The sequence below is a fragment of the Lissotriton helveticus genome, chromosome 10, assembly GCF_964261635.1.
Source record: "Lissotriton helveticus chromosome 10, aLisHel1.1, whole genome shotgun sequence".
In the NCBI taxonomy this organism is placed as follows: Eukaryota; Metazoa; Chordata; class Amphibia; order Caudata; family Salamandridae; genus Lissotriton; species Lissotriton helveticus.
The window spans coordinates 803,048,823-803,064,292 of record NC_136071.1 but is presented as its reverse complement, the minus strand read 5'-3'; the positions used below and the strand labels follow the sequence as shown (position 1 = coordinate 803,064,292).

Below are 15,470 nucleotides of genomic sequence, written 5' to 3'. Positions count from 1 at the left end.
CTTCTCTCCCAGACTACATTGCTAGGGTGACTGAACTACCAATCCATCGTTTTAGGATCACTTAGGCTTGAACTGGTATGGAGGCAGCGTAATAGATGATCATACCAGTGGATATTGGGTATTGGCAACCCTAGTACTGTCCTGCCCTACCCATGATAGTTGGTGCCAGAGACTGAAGATTGCTCAGCATAGCTGGTGCAGCACAGAGTAAGATGAGGCACTGGTGGAGGCAATAACCAGCAGTCAGTTAAGTTGGGCTTGAGCTTGAAAATATAGTGAGCTAGGAAAAAAAACTTCAATAAAGACTAAACATTTAGAAAATGATGAAATCACCTAAAACACTTGAGGGATCTCTTCTTTATGCTTGTTTAGGATGTAGTGAAGGACCTGAAACCAGGTTATAAAGTGGTGGCTATATCTCCATCCATAAGCGTAGTTGCTCATTTATTCTCTTGAGCACTCACTTGCTATAGTCTATATTTCACCCGTTGGCTTGCCGGGACTTGTATATGTGTCCACGGGTATTTCACTAGAATTAGCTTATAGTCTTGGTACCCAGTCTTGAAAAATGTTCACCCAAGAGTACAACGAGGTGTTCAAACTCCATAGACACTTTTAAAGGGGAGTTATCAAGGTATTGGATGATTTGACACCTGACAAGAGAGTTTGCCTGCTCCAGACCCTGAATGTAGAGTCAAGTCCCACACTGAACAAAAAATAATGGGACCAACAATAAAATAAGAAATAAAAGAATCCTTGTCCTTTTACTTACACACACACACACACACACACACACACACACACACACAGTTCTCCTTCAATGAGATATCTCCAATGTCCCCCCTCTACCCGTCCGGCGATTTAAACCTTTCTGTAATTTACCACTCTCACAGTGGAGCAGGTAACATTTCACATTAATCCATCTTGTCTGTCTCACCATATGATCCTTGCCCCCCGTGGATGTCTAAACTAGCACCTGAAATCATTGCCTTCAACCTTACAGACATTGGTAATCAAATGTTTAAGACCGGCTTCTGTCCCACTCAATGGAAGATAGTGGCAGTGCTTCTAATCCTAATCCAATGGACCCCAATAGCTATCTTCCAATCTCCCGACTACTATTGCTGGCCAAGATAGTGGAGAAGACCATGAATCAACAACTAGCCATCTATTTAAAAAAAAAAAAAAACTTCTTCTGGATTCAACTCCGTTTGGATTCAGAAGCACCAATAGACCCAAGATGGCCTTGATCATGGCAACAGAGGGGATAAGGGTGGCACTTGACGGGGGAAGAGTAGCCTAATTTTACTCAATGTATCAGCAGCATTCGAGAAGGTCAACCATGAGCTGCTGAGGGGGGGGCGTGGCCAGCAGCATGGCCAGTTAGGAAGTGCCTCTCCGGAGCTCCCGGAGTGCTGCCACAGAATCCGACGTTAATATGATCCCAGGGCACCCAAAATAAACAAAAACGGGAGCAGTAATATCACCGGAGGTAGAGGAGCGGACTTGCCTGCATTGAAACGACCTCCCTCATCCAGAAATCGTCCAGAGACGTGAGCCGGCGTCCATACCCCTCCGGGCAAGATGGCGGACCCGACCTCAGAGCTCCGTCACTGAGCCGGAGACGGGCAGAAGAGACGGTGTACTCCGATGTGGGCAGTCCTCGGCCCGGGGTAGTACCGCAGGGGGCCCGCTAGCGAGAGCGGAGGCCTAGCTGAGGGGCTCGTCTCGCTCCGGAGCCCTGCTGCACGACATCCGACAGACGACTTGGGAGCACTGGACCCGGTGAGCTGTCCTGCGGGAGCGCCGCTCGCGATCCGGAGCGGCACTGTGAGGACAAGCTGCGGACTAGTGAGGTGGTGCGGCGAGAATGGTGGTGAGGGCGGGAGCCCGGCTGGGAGGCTCGAGACGCACCGGATTCCGATTGCACCGCACCAAGATGGCGGCCGATGGAGGGAAGGCCCGATCAACAATCTAGTGGGCACTTCAGCATAGTCCTGGTGGCCGGTGAGGAGAGAGCGGGAGAGCTCTGGACCAAGGCCGGTGCGGGGACGTGAGCCGAGGGGAGCGGCGCTGCCGAAAAACTGAGGCGGACCTCCCCCCCCCCCCGCCGTGTGCCGATCTCCGCCTGGCCCCTCCCGGACTGACGGCGGTGACAGGGAGAAGCTGGTGAGCCGCTGAGGAGTCCGCGGACTGTAGATCCGACGTCCTTCAAGGAGAACAGCGGGAACGCGCTGATCGACGGACTGGGGGGAGGTGAGGAGCGGGGGGCTCGGACGCCGGCGGGGTGGCCCCCCCCATGCCCTCATAGCTACAGACCGCCTGACCTATAACGCCATGGAGGACGGAGCGGCGGGGGAGTGACTGGCCGACCCAGAGACCCCTGACCTGGTCCCTTGAGAAAGAGGCGGGAGGGCTCTTTGGACTGTGGCCTGCGCGGGGGTGGGGGACAGGGAGGCTAACCCTTTTGGGGGTCTGGGGCGCCTCCCCCCTCGCTCTCGCCGCTGCTTCTCTGCGCCGCCAGGGCGGCTGGAGCCACGCAACCATAGCCTGGAAGGCCCCTTACTTGGCAGGTATTCCCCTTAGGGCCTATGTATCCGCAAACGGGGGTGCTCGATCCAGCGCCCCCCCCCTGACACGCCAGATCTGCCCCCCCCCCCCCCCCACTGGCCTCTCACCATCTGCGGGCTGGGACGGAGCCTCCCCCTCCCCCCCCACTGGGGGTAAGACTGCAAGTACCACATGGGAGGGCCACCCGGAGACACTGTGGGGCGGCCTTGTGACGGCGGCGGGGAGGAGCAGCCGTATCCGGACGGACGAACGGGTCGGTAGACCACCACGCGGCCAGCTGAACGAGGGCCGGTCGCCCGTCGACCGGCGCGGGGACGGAGGGGGGAGCATAGCCAGGCGGACGCCGGTGCCGCAGTCCTCGGAGTGAGAAACGACACGCCACGCAGAGTTATTGACCCCGGGCAGGTGAGTCGGGGACGCCTGGGCCAGCAGGCTGCGACGGGTGAGTGACCCTGAGACACGGCCCGCTATGGGGAAGAAGGATCCGCCTCCCAGGCCGCCGAAGCAGGGCCCCATGGACAACTTCGCGGCACCCAAACAACAGCTAGAGGCCCCCCATGCGCCCTCCGGGGTGGGGACTGACACTAACTTACTACTGGAAGCCATCCAGGGCGGACATCCAGGAATCACGGGTGGCGTTGGAGGTGAAAATCGGGGAAGTTGGGTCTGAAGTGACGCTGCTCCGACAGGACTTCCGCAAACTGTCGGATAGGGTAACGGCGACCGAAACTAGGATTGGCGAGAATGATGACGCCATAACCACGCTGAAGAAAGACATGGCAGAGCTGCAGGCATCCCACCGACAATTGCCGTGGAAGGTGGACGATGCCGAAAACAGGGCGAGACGCAATAACCTGCGCTTCGTAGGTTTTAGAGAAGGAATCGAAGGAGGGAGCATGACCCTGTTTCTACACATCTGGCTGAAGGAGACCTTCCCCACTGCGCAGTTCTCTCCTTGCTTCATCATCGAGAGGGCGCATAGGGCCCTCCTGGAAAAACCACCTGAGGAAGCAAGACCGAGACCAGTCATTGCTCGGCGGACCTCTTAACACGACATCTTAAAGCCCTCTTTATTGGTGCATACCAAGAGGGGGAGCTCCCCCCGGACCTCGTCATGGCGACGATTCTCCCGATCTATAAGGAGGGCAAACCGCGGGAGGACTGTGCTTCCTACCGCCCTATCTCCCTCCTCAACACGGAGGTGAAATTATTAGCAACCATCTTGGCAGCGCGCCTTAGGGCGGTTATCCCAGAGCTAATACACTTTGATCAATCGGGTTTCTTACCGGACAGGGCGACTAAAATGAATCTCAGACGCACTAATAATTGGCTACAGGAAGTGCGGGGCGAGATGAACCACACTGGTTCCTTTCCTTAGACGCCGAAAAAGCTTTCGACGCGGTGCATTGGCCATTTCTTACTGCAGTCCTTCACAGGTTTGGCTTTGGACCGAACTTCGTGAAATGGGTCCAACTCCTATACTCTGCCCCGAAGGCGAAGGTACGGGTGAACCAGACGCTCTCACACGAGTTTCAGATCCGGAGAGGCACCCGCCAGGGTTGCCCCCTGTCCCCCCTCCTCTTTACACTCACCATAGAAATACTAGCTGCACGGATCCGGCAAAATGAAGCCATCTCTGGTTTCGCAGGCACCAACACGCTTCCGACACAAGAAAAGATCTCACTCTACGCAGATGATGTCTTGCTATATATAACGAAACCAGAGACCACCATCCCGGCGCTATTCCGAGAACTAGAACACTACGGGAGACAGGCGGGCCACAGAATTAATTGGCATAAATCAATTCTATATGACCCGGTGGGACGGGACCAGTGGGGTAGGCTACCAAAGAGACTGTTGACGGCTGACGGCTTCCAATACCTTGGGATATACATAACCCTGGACAGGACCATATCGTTCCAAAGGAACTTGGGACGGATTATGTTGAATGCAGTGGCGGATATGGACCGATGGAGACCGCTCCCGCTTACGCTCCTGGGCCGAGCGGCCATGTATAAAATGATAACCCTACCAAAATTTCTCTACGCATTACAGAGCGAATACTACCCACTCCCAACCGGGGTATTCGCTAAGATCCATGCCGACTTACGATCCTTTCTTTGGCTAGGCAATCATCCCATAGTGCTGATGCATCCCCGGGAGGTGGCGATCAAGTCAAGACTGCGTCTTATTCAGTTTAATGTGCTACATAGGACCTACTATGATAGACTGCGACTTAGTAAAATGGGGAAAGTGGAAGACCTGCGGTGTCTTAGATGCCACCAATGTGATGGGGATTTTTACCACACGATCTGGGTGTGGTGTTGTTGTGTCATACCTGGAATCGGGAACACTGCTGGGTTCCAGATTCCAGGGAATACAGTTACGACCCAGGCTTCATGATTAGACCTGTAATTGTATCTTACAATAAATACTCTACTTTTATCCTCTAAACTCCGAAGTAACTTTATTTCACTGGCGACGATTGGGTAAGAATCGAAGAGATAAGAGCCTGGAGTCCCTACCTGCATCGTTGTATGTCAAGCTATGCGGAGGATCACGAACTGTCCTTGAATGCCTTGAAAGCTGTCAACGCTGTGTCACGGACCGTAGCGGAAACGTGCAGGTGAAAACGCCACAATTTTGTAATCATCTGTGACTGAAATATTTAATTTTAACAATTTGCGCATTTCGAATGCGCGTCTGCGCGAGTCTAGTGGCCCCATAACAAACTTGTGCGCATGCGCGTGACGTCACAGCGTATATGCACGCATTTTGACGCATGGCGGCCATCTTATGGGACAAATCTTAAAGAAAACCCATTGAGAACGCGTTGTAATGAACAAATGTCGATAAAAAGCCTCGCATGTCAATAAAAAGCCTCGAATTTGACGCTATCTTTGCCAAACAATTTGATATGGCAATTATCAACAAATAAACAACAATATTCTAACTTCAAAAAAAACAAAAAACATTTTTTTCACTGCAAAATTCACCTACTATTATTTTACATTTTTATTAATTAAAATGGAAACATTTTCTGCTCCACCACCTTTTCTTCCAAGTCCAGGTGAACCAATTCTTGAATGGAAAAGATGAAAAGAAGGTTTTTATGCTTAAATTGAAGCTATTGGCGGAGAGGACTACACCGATAAAAGAAAACTAGCTATTTTAAAACACTGTTTAGGTGCTGAAGGAAGACATGTCCTAAGTCATTTACCTTTGGATTCACGCAGTGTAACATCTACTGAACAAGCGATAGATGTTTTCGAGGAAGCGGTCAAACAGTTGGATAAACAATATATAAAGAAAGTTAACGTTGTAGTTTCCCGTCACAAATTCTTGAGTAGAGGTCAATTACCAAGTGAATCTATTGACTCATTTATGAATGACTTGAGAATTTTAGCATCTAAATGCAATTATTCAACCTTTCATGATCAAATGTTATGTGATCAAATGGTCCACAAAATTGCTGATGTTAAGCTTCAAGGAAAACTTTTAAACACTGAGGATCTAACTTTAGACAAAGCGTTGGATATTGCTCATCGTTTTGAGAACATGAAGCTGGGTGTGAAAGAACTTGCGGAAAGAAAAATTCCTGAAGTCAATATTGTAAAAAATTCTAATTTTGAGGAAAGAAATTCATTTAGAAACAGAAACCAACCATTTCAAGAGAGGAGAGAATATGCATGCTTCAAATGTGGTAGTCCGGATCACCTAGCAAATGACAGAAAATGTCCGGCAATTGGACAAATATGCAGATATTGCAGAATGAAAGGTCATTTTAGTAAAATGTGTAAAAATAAGAACAAATTTAAAAGTAAGGGTTTTGTTCAAAAAAGGAGTTCTGATGAGCATGTTAATGAAATAGATGACGATTATTTAGAAGAAGAATTTCTTTTTGCAGTGTATGAAGTTAATGCGTGTGATAAAGATTCCCCATATTGTACTGTAGATATTGGGGGGAAGAATATCAGTGTTATGGCAGACTCTGGAGCAAAACGTACTCTCATTGGCGAGGAATGGGTAAAAGAGTTTCCAAATTTAAAATTACCTCCTCCAGACATAAAGTTACTTGGGTATGGGAAGAAACCCATTGAAATTCTTGGTTTCTTTACAACATACCTGAGTTTCAAGGGTAAAACCATCACTTCCAAGGTTTATGTAGCAAAAGATGGTTCTTGTTTATTAGGATGGCCTCGACAGAGGGACTTAATGATAAGATTGGACCTTAACCATCCTGAACAAGTGCTTGGTTATTCTGACCTGGTCATGAATGTAGAGTCTGATCTTAGTTCTGAGTGTGAAAAGAAATTTCCTTCTGTGTTTTCTACGTCTGCATTGGGTCTCTTAAAAAATTTTGAACATAAAATTATTCTTAGGGAAGATGCTGTACCAAAAGTCCATAAAGTTAGGAATGTCCCTTTACATTTAAGAGATGCTGTGAAGTCTGAACTCAAAAGATTATGTGATTTAGATGTCATTGAGGAAATAGAATCTTCCGTTTGGTTGTCCCCAGTCGTTGTCGCTCACAAGCCCAACGGCAAAGTGAGACTTTGTGTGGATTTGAGAGATTTAAACGAGAACGTATGGGTGGATAGGCATCCGTTGCCTAATATTAATTATATGTTCACAAAATTGAAGGGGGCATCCATTTTTTCTACATTAGACCTGTCTAGTGCTTATCACCAGATAGCGTTACACAAGGACAGTAGACATTTGACGTCTTTCATCACTTCAGAAGGTGCTTTCAGGTACAAAAGGATGCCTTTTGGCCTAATATCAGCATCTTCTGTCTTTCAAAGAGTGATGCACAACCTTTTTAAGGATTTTGAAAATGTCTTGTATTTCCAGGACGACATTTTGATCTTTGCATCTAATCCATCTGATCATTCTGAAATACTCTATAAGGTATTATGTGTGTTGCAAGATAGTGGTCTCACTCTGACAAAAGAAAAATGCAAGTTTGGTGCGTCTTCAGTTGACTATTTGGGACATACTATTAGTAAAGAAGGCATTTCCCCGAAAATAAATTTAGTCAAGGACATTGAATTAGCTCCAGACCCTGTGAATAAAGATCAGCTCAGGTCTTTCTTGGGGCTTGCCGAATATTACTCCAAATGTATTCCCTTGTTCTCTGATAAAACTGCAAAAATGAGAAATTTGATGAAAAAAATGTTCAATTTCTTTGGGATGAAAATTGTAAAAAAGAGTTCATGTTGTTGAAGCAAAACATTGCATCTACACCTACTTTGGCAACGTTTAATACTGCACATTGTTCATTTATCATCACTGATGCTAGTAATGTGGGTATCGGTGCGGTTTTAATGCAGCGTCAAAAGGGTCAAATGGTAACAATTGGATTTGCATCAAGACCTTTAAGGGATGCTGAGTGCAAATATTCTACTTTAGAAAAGGAAGCTCTTGCTTGCTGGTGGGGTATAGAGTATTTCCGCAAGTATGTGTACGGTACTGTTTTTAAACTCTGGTCTGACCATCGTCCTTTAGTGGATTTATTTACTACGAAAGGTTGTAGGAAAGCAACTTCAAGGATTGCTAGATGGCAATACAAGCTTCAGGATTTTCATTTTAAAGTAGAGTATATTCCTGGTGTCAGGAATGTGTTAGCTGACTGCTTGTCTAGATTGCCTGTGCCTGATGACAATGTAGTTGAAGAAGACAAGGATGATGATAATGTTGTGTCAATTTGTGAAATTTCCAAGGGTTGTATTCATGAGGATTCATGGAAATTGGCATGTAGTGGTGACCCTGTTTTTAGTGATATTTGTAGTTTTGTAAAAACTCAGTGGCCACGCAAAATTTTGTTGTCTGATGATATACTACCTTTCTTTCACGTTGCTCAAGAGTTGTCTGTGGTTGGGGGAGTATTGTTTAGAGGTCTGCAATTGGTGGTGCCTCGTGAATTGCAACCTAAGATTTTAGAAATGACTCATGAGGGACATCCTGGAATGACATCTATGAAAAGGAGGATCAGAAGTGAGTTCTGGTGGCCAGGGATGGATAAATGCATAGAACGGCATGTCAGGGACTGTATGGATTGCTGTTTGAGTGATAAGTCTCAAAAGCATCTTGCATATGAACGTCTTCCCATTTCTAGACCTTCACGGGTTTGGGAAAGTGTATCTTTAGATATTGCCGGTCCGTTGTCATTTAACAAGAATGCGATGTATGCTATTATCTTGGTAGATCAGTTGTCCCAATGGCCTGAGGTAAAAATGGTTTCTAACATAACGTCTAGTGTGGTGATCAAGTTCTTAAATGAAGTATTTGAAAGAGAAAGTTTCCCAGAGTCTATCACAACTGACAACGGTGTGCAATTTGTGTCTCAAGAGATGAGAGAGTTTTTAGTGCGTCATGGTATAAGACATAGACGTGTGTCAGTTTACTATCCCAATAGTAATGGTATTGTGGAGAGGTGGATCAGGGTGTTTAAAGAGGGTCTCCAATTAGCCTTACAAAATGGCAAAGATTGTAAACAGACCATAAGTGAAGTTCTGTGGTGCTACAGAAACACACCTAGGAGTATGGGTGATCTCTCTCCTTTTGAGAAAATGAGAGGGAGGAGGAGTGTCTCAAACATAAGTCAACCTTGGATGAGAATGCTTGATTCAGAAAGGGCCGTTGAAGTTGATCATTCTCTGCGTAGCGATTCTTCCCAGTTCAGTGTCAATGATTGGGTGCGTGTTAAGAAGTGCAGATTAGTCAAGTCTGGGGAGTCACGGTATTCGGGTCCTTTGATGGTCAAGCGTGTTGGTCGACAGGTTGTTGAACTTCTGATGGCAATGTGTGGAGTATGTCTAAAGTGGTAAAGATTCCTAGGTGGTTGTGGCCAAAGGATGTGTCCCCAGAGTCTGGAATTCCGTCCTACTCAAGGTCTTCCAACAGTGCTAGCAATTGGAGGAAATTCTCTGGTTCTACAACTCTTCATAATATTCCTGAAAATAAGTCTTCCTGTGTTCCTGACAACTCTGCTCCTGTCCAACGAGCACAGAGGAAATGTCTCACTCCAGTGTGGTATAAGGATTATCATCTTTATAGATGACCCGATTTGTTTATCATGCAATTTGTTCTCTTGTTATTGATGCCTCTGTTTTTCTTTTCAGAATCCAAATAGTACTTTGTTTATTTATTTTTGTTCTTTTAAAGTTGATTTAAAGTGTTTCTTTATTTCTCTTTACGAAGGGGAATGTGTGGTGTTGTCGTGTCATACCTGGAATCAGGAACACTGCTGGGTTCCAGATTCCAGGGAAGACAGTTACGACGCAGGCTTCATGATTAGAACTGTAATTGTATCTTACAATAAATACTCTACTTTTATCCTCTAAACTCCGAAGTAACTTTATTTCACTGGGCATGTGACGTAATCCAAACCTATTGGGCACAGGTCTTCAGGGAGCTGGAGGAAGTTTTGGGGGCTCCGATTCCCCGGGACCCCAAGCTGGCTTTGCTAGGTATGACCACGGAGGTGGCTCCGACACGCCCACTCACCATTTTCCTCGTCCTGGCGGTAGCAAAAAGGGACATTGCTAAGTATTGGGGGGCACCGGAGCCTCCGGGACTGGAGGAATGGCGAAGGGGACTGGACCTGTACATGGCAGCCGAGAGAGTGACTTACAAAACGAGGGGATGCCCCAAGAAATTTCAAAAAGTTTGGTCCAAGTGGCGACACCACCACGGATTGGAGGGAGGGATGTAGGGGAGGGGGGGTTTAGGTGCGGCCTGCGGTGAGAATCTCGAAGCTGCTGGTATGGATGAGGTGCAACAAGATGACCAAGATGGGTGCCACAGGGCACTGGGTATTCGAATTTCCGAACTGTGAAGAAATCTTTGGACTTTATGAGGGTGGGGGGGAGGGAAATAAGTGAAATTGCTGCTGTCTTCTTGCCTATAATGTTGAGTTTGAAAAATGCAAATACAAGTAATTTCGACTGGAGGCTCCAGGAGATGGGGGGGGGGGGATGGGTAGGTGGAGGGGGGAGGGAGGGAGGGTTATGGACTTGAGTAATTTTGGTCAATCCTGCATGACTGGTGCATATTATGATGTGCTGTATAATGATGTTCAACAAATTGATGCTTCTCCGCACATAGTCTACGAACGTACTTATCTTTCTTTTTCTGTACCTCTTAAGAAATGAGACTTGTTCAGTTATCAGCACTTAACCTGTTGGGATATGTTGGGGGTGAAAAATGATAATGGACTGTATGTCGTATGCAACGGAAATGATATGTTGTAAATTATAATATGCAGCCGCAAAAAAAAAAAAACATGAGCTGCTGATAGATCGTCTCCACAATACCAGAATCAGAGGGGCCACGCTGGCCCAGCTAAGATCCTTTCTTCTCAGGCGAGAACAATCAGTGGCAGCAAAGGAGTTTGCGTCTGAACCCTTCTCACTGCCTTGCGGGGTCCTACAGGGGTCCTCGCTAAGTCCATTATTGTTTAGCGTGTATGCCACCACTTTAGACAAGCTAATCAGTTACTTCGGTTTCTAGCTCATGTCCTACACTAATGATAAGCAGATTGTCGGTTTCCTTTCCAGCAGCTTTAAATGGTACTGTTCAGTTAGAACGTTACAGTCCTCGACAACTAAAAACGCCATAGTTTCCAAGTTCAAACGCTCTTCCTGAGGCAGAAGACGTTTTGTGATCTGCACAGGTAAAGCATGGACTACAATACCCTCGCATGTTAAATGCATGACCAATCTCTTCTCATTCAGGAAAGTTTAAAAAACATGGCTGTTAGCCAATCAGTGAGCTGGCTTTCAATCTGTAATAGCACAGATAGTGCCAAGACACCTCCATGTATTCGTGAGCTCTAGAAATATTTATAACAGAAAATGAAATTTGTTGCCCAGGGTTGTTGCCTGTGCTTTGACTCACACTTAGTTATGTGTGTGTGATGGCACTGTCTAATCATATAACACTGGATGTAAAAGGTTAAATAAGTTCACTAAAAATTATTGAGAAAACAGTTTCAAAACTAGATTGCTTATACTGTGATGCTTATCTGACTAAGAATAAACGACATCGGTGTTGCTAAATATTTTAATTATGAATGAATTGCATTACCTTAGGTAATACCTACAACTGGTGGTCGTACTGAGTTAACATTAGTGAGAGCCTGAAGAGTATATCTCTGTTCATACATGTTTAATACTGACCCACCCCCTCGATGGTAATATGGGTGACACCATCCATGTTCAGTGTGCTCATGTCCATTGGCATTTCCTTGGGCTTATCTTACTTGACAATGTATATTACATTTTCAAATCTAAGAAAGCAAATATATGTTTTAGTTGTAAACAAGACTTATACATGTATGTATCAGTACTTACCAACCAAAACGACTAGTCTGTATTTCTCATTTTGGTGCCGCTGATATGGTGCCACTTCTTCGTACGTTGGAACATCGGCTGTATCGTACTGATCACTCTTCTTGCATTCATACATGGCTTTGTTTGTCTTTCTGTCTTTTCTACTGAGACGAAAACTTCTTCTGAAACCAGCTGAAATAAAGAAAAAATATTCCTAAAATATCAATATAAATTCAAAAACCCAGAATTCATAGGTTCAATATTTTGGGTGATCCAATCACTGTAAGGAATGATGATTAACTATTGCCTTGGCCTATAATTTAGCTATTTAATTACAATTTTGATGAGTATGGTCCAGGACAGTTTAATCGTCATAGCTCTGTGCAATAAAAGGTTGGTAGCACTACCATATATAGAAGTGCACAAAAAAGGTAAAGTACATATATTTCAGGAGGGAGTTAAATGCTTGGACAGTAGGTCTGGTCTAGAACCAGCTTTGCCCGTTTCAATATTCTCCTGTAATAATAAAAAATCATAATAAAACATATAAACACATAAAGAAGTGCTTTGCTCCGCCCTCTTCAACCACTTGTATGTTTAGCTGTCATTCACATTTTGCTTTCACTCACCACAGTACACAGCATGGGGCAGTGAGTCCCCCACTTCAACCATTGGCTCTCTTGCACTGTGAGTGATAGCATTTTGCCTGATCACATGTGCACATCTACCTAAAAGGAAGTGTACTCAAGTGCCAGGGTTAATACTTTACTTTGGCAATGCATTTTTCTCAGAATTATTTATACTTGTTATTTTTTTTGTCATTTTTTTTTTAACTAGGCTTTTAGGTTATAGCAATTCAAACCCAACAATGACCTTTGTGTTTGTCAATAAGAATCCTATTTTTCTATGATGAGCATTTAACCTAAAATGGTTTCGAAGTCATTTGTAGGTCTTGGATCAAGATAGCGCATGCACTGTCTCGAAGAGAAATGCTGCATATGCTTTGTGAACGTCAGCCCACCCCATAGGCTTCCCATTTGCTGGTTCCATCACTGCTCTCCTAGTCTTTCTCCCCATTTGTCCATGGCATGCCTGCATCATGACTCTTCCTGTGTTTAGCCCTTCATGAGAGCAGGGACCAATTACTCCTATCCATATCCTGCTCTTATTTTAGGAAATGTTTTTGGAACTCTTTTTCTTTGCTGAGAAGCACTTTACACAACTGGTCGTGTTTTCACTCGTTCCAAGCTCCGTTAAACAAGCCTGTAAAATGGTTTCTTATCTCGTCACATCTGTGGTGCTTTCAAAGACCGAGATCAAATGCAAGATGCTTTTTCTGATAGTACCTTTTCCTTCTCCTACTTCAAAGTGATTGCTTAAATGTTAGTGTTACTGGCGCTCAATGGTGCTTGGCTGCTTAGTTTACATTATTTGAGCAGCCCGGAAATCTTCTCCCACCTTCCTACTCCTATAAACTCAATGTTTTCATATAGTGCTTTGTTCCTGGGCTACCTACTTCTGGGCTACTACAGTTTCTACGCATTAGAGAGCAGAGATTCAGAATTGCTACCTTGAAAAGCAAATGTGAGTACTTTTTAATATCAGCTCACCAACTTTTATTTCTTTTAATTTGAGGCATCGGTATTGTTATATTAAAACCAACCCACTGCTGCAAGGGCCACTTTCGTCAATTTGTACAGAGGTGTAAGGTAAGTACCGAAATCCAGAACTAGGGATTTGGTGAGGCAGGCTAATGTTATGTTATGTTATAAGTGACTTACAGCGCGCTTGATTACTCTTGAGTGTCCTGGCACGTATTGAACTGTAGGCTGAAAGAAGAGAATGATTAAGTGAGCTGATTAAAAAGGTGCGTTTTTAGCAGTTTCTTAAAAATGCGGAAGTCCTGAGTGTGGCGCAACAAAACAGGAAGACTGTTCCAAAGCATAGCTACTTTAACTGAAAGTGACTCACCCCCCATCCTTGAATGGCGGAAACGTGGAGTGATCATCAAACGATGGGAAGCAGAGCGTAGAGAACAGTGGGGGATATAAAAGGCCATGCGTTTCTTAATATAGGAGGGTCCTGAATCATGTAGGGCTCTATGAGCTAAAGTAAGGGCCTTAAACTGCATCCGCTGGGCCACGGGGAGACAGTGGAGGGCACGCAGGTGTGACCTTACACTGGACCTCTTAGAGATGTTGAATAGGAGTCTAGCCAGCACATTCTGGATCAGTTGCAGTTTATTCATCAGGTATCCAGGGATGCCGATGAATAGCGCGTTGGCATAGTCCAAGCGGGACAAAATGAGTGACCGCGCTACCATTTCCTTTGCTGGCTGCGGAAGCAAGGGAAAAAACCTACTCAGTGACTTAAGAGTGCCAAAAGAGACACCAGTAAGTCTCTTAATATGTTCAGAAAACTGGAGATCTTCCCCGAACCAAACTCCCAGGTTCTTTGCCGGACCCCCCTGAGATAGTGGGCGGGGGAAATCTGGAGGCCACAAGGCTTCTGTAAAGAGCGGGGGAAATTTACCATACAGCAATATGTCAGTTTCCCCTCGTTGCACTTGAGTTTAGCCTGCGCCAGCCATGTGAACACGGCTGCAAGGCAACTCTGTGCAACCCCCGTGCTCAGATCGGAGCCGATGCAGGTGAATAAAAGCTGGGTGTCATCAGCATAAGCCATGATTTTGGCACCCAGCTTTTCAGCCAGGGAGAGCAATGGAGTCAAATAGATATTAAAGAGCAGAGGGCTCAAAGTCGAACCCTGAGGAACACCAGTCGATACTTCCCTAGCCGAGGATGAAAAAGGGGGCATCCAGACCTGTTGCGTGCAGGCATCCAAGAAAGATTCAAGCCAAGCCCAAACTGCACCAGAGATGCCAATGGAAGAGAGACAGGCAAGAAGAAGCTGGTGAGGTACCGTATCAAAGGTGGCAGAGAGGTCCAATAAAATCAGAGCCGCTCTGCCACCCCCGTCCAAACACTCCCTAATCGCCTCTGCCATCTCCACCAGCGCTAACCCCACTATGTTAACCGCATAATCTGTTCACTCACAGCCGAGATATGCATGAGCTGCTGTCCCATCAATTTGTTGAAATATTACGTGGTTTGGGTTTGTTGTTTTCTGTTGCCTTTCAAAAGCATTAACATGGCAACAGCCCAGAGAGAAGCCGCCTTGCATACAAATAAGCCCCTTAGCCCACCAAGGCTCTCTGTCCTCATAAGAAACAGAACCTTTCTTCCTCTCCAACGGGGTGGCCTGATGCCTCCCACCATTGCTTGCACCCCCTCCCCTCTTTCTTCTTGGTTTACCTTTCCTCCATCCCCTCCACCTTCTGTCATTGTTCTCTACAAGCATCTTCAGGGTTTCTCCCACACCTAGAAGTTACTTTGCATATGCTGCTGTGCACAAGGTTCTGCTGTTTGTACAGCGTGCAGTGCTTTAAAAAAAACATTTTTAACAGTATGAGCAAAGCAGAGTGGAGGGCAGCAGTGTTGATGAGATTTTGCCGATAAGCTATATCTGCTGGAGGATCTGGGAGAGGCAGGCTCTTTGCTCAAG

General features: G+C 45.8%; 1 protein-coding gene across 1 annotated transcript in view; it reads right to left on the bottom strand.

The window, feature by feature from the left end:
• The window catches only part of MPP7 (MAGUK p55 scaffold protein 7), a 1,171,941-nt gene that overhangs the window by 178,520 nt on the left and 977,951 nt on the right, over nucleotides 1-15,470 (bottom strand). Inside the window, exon 13 of the mRNA XM_078663396.1 lies at nucleotides 11,928-12,098. Within this exon, the coding sequence (XP_078519522.1) occupies nucleotides 11,928-12,098 (171 nt within the window). The remainder of the gene's footprint in view (nucleotides 1-11,927; nucleotides 12,099-15,470) is intronic.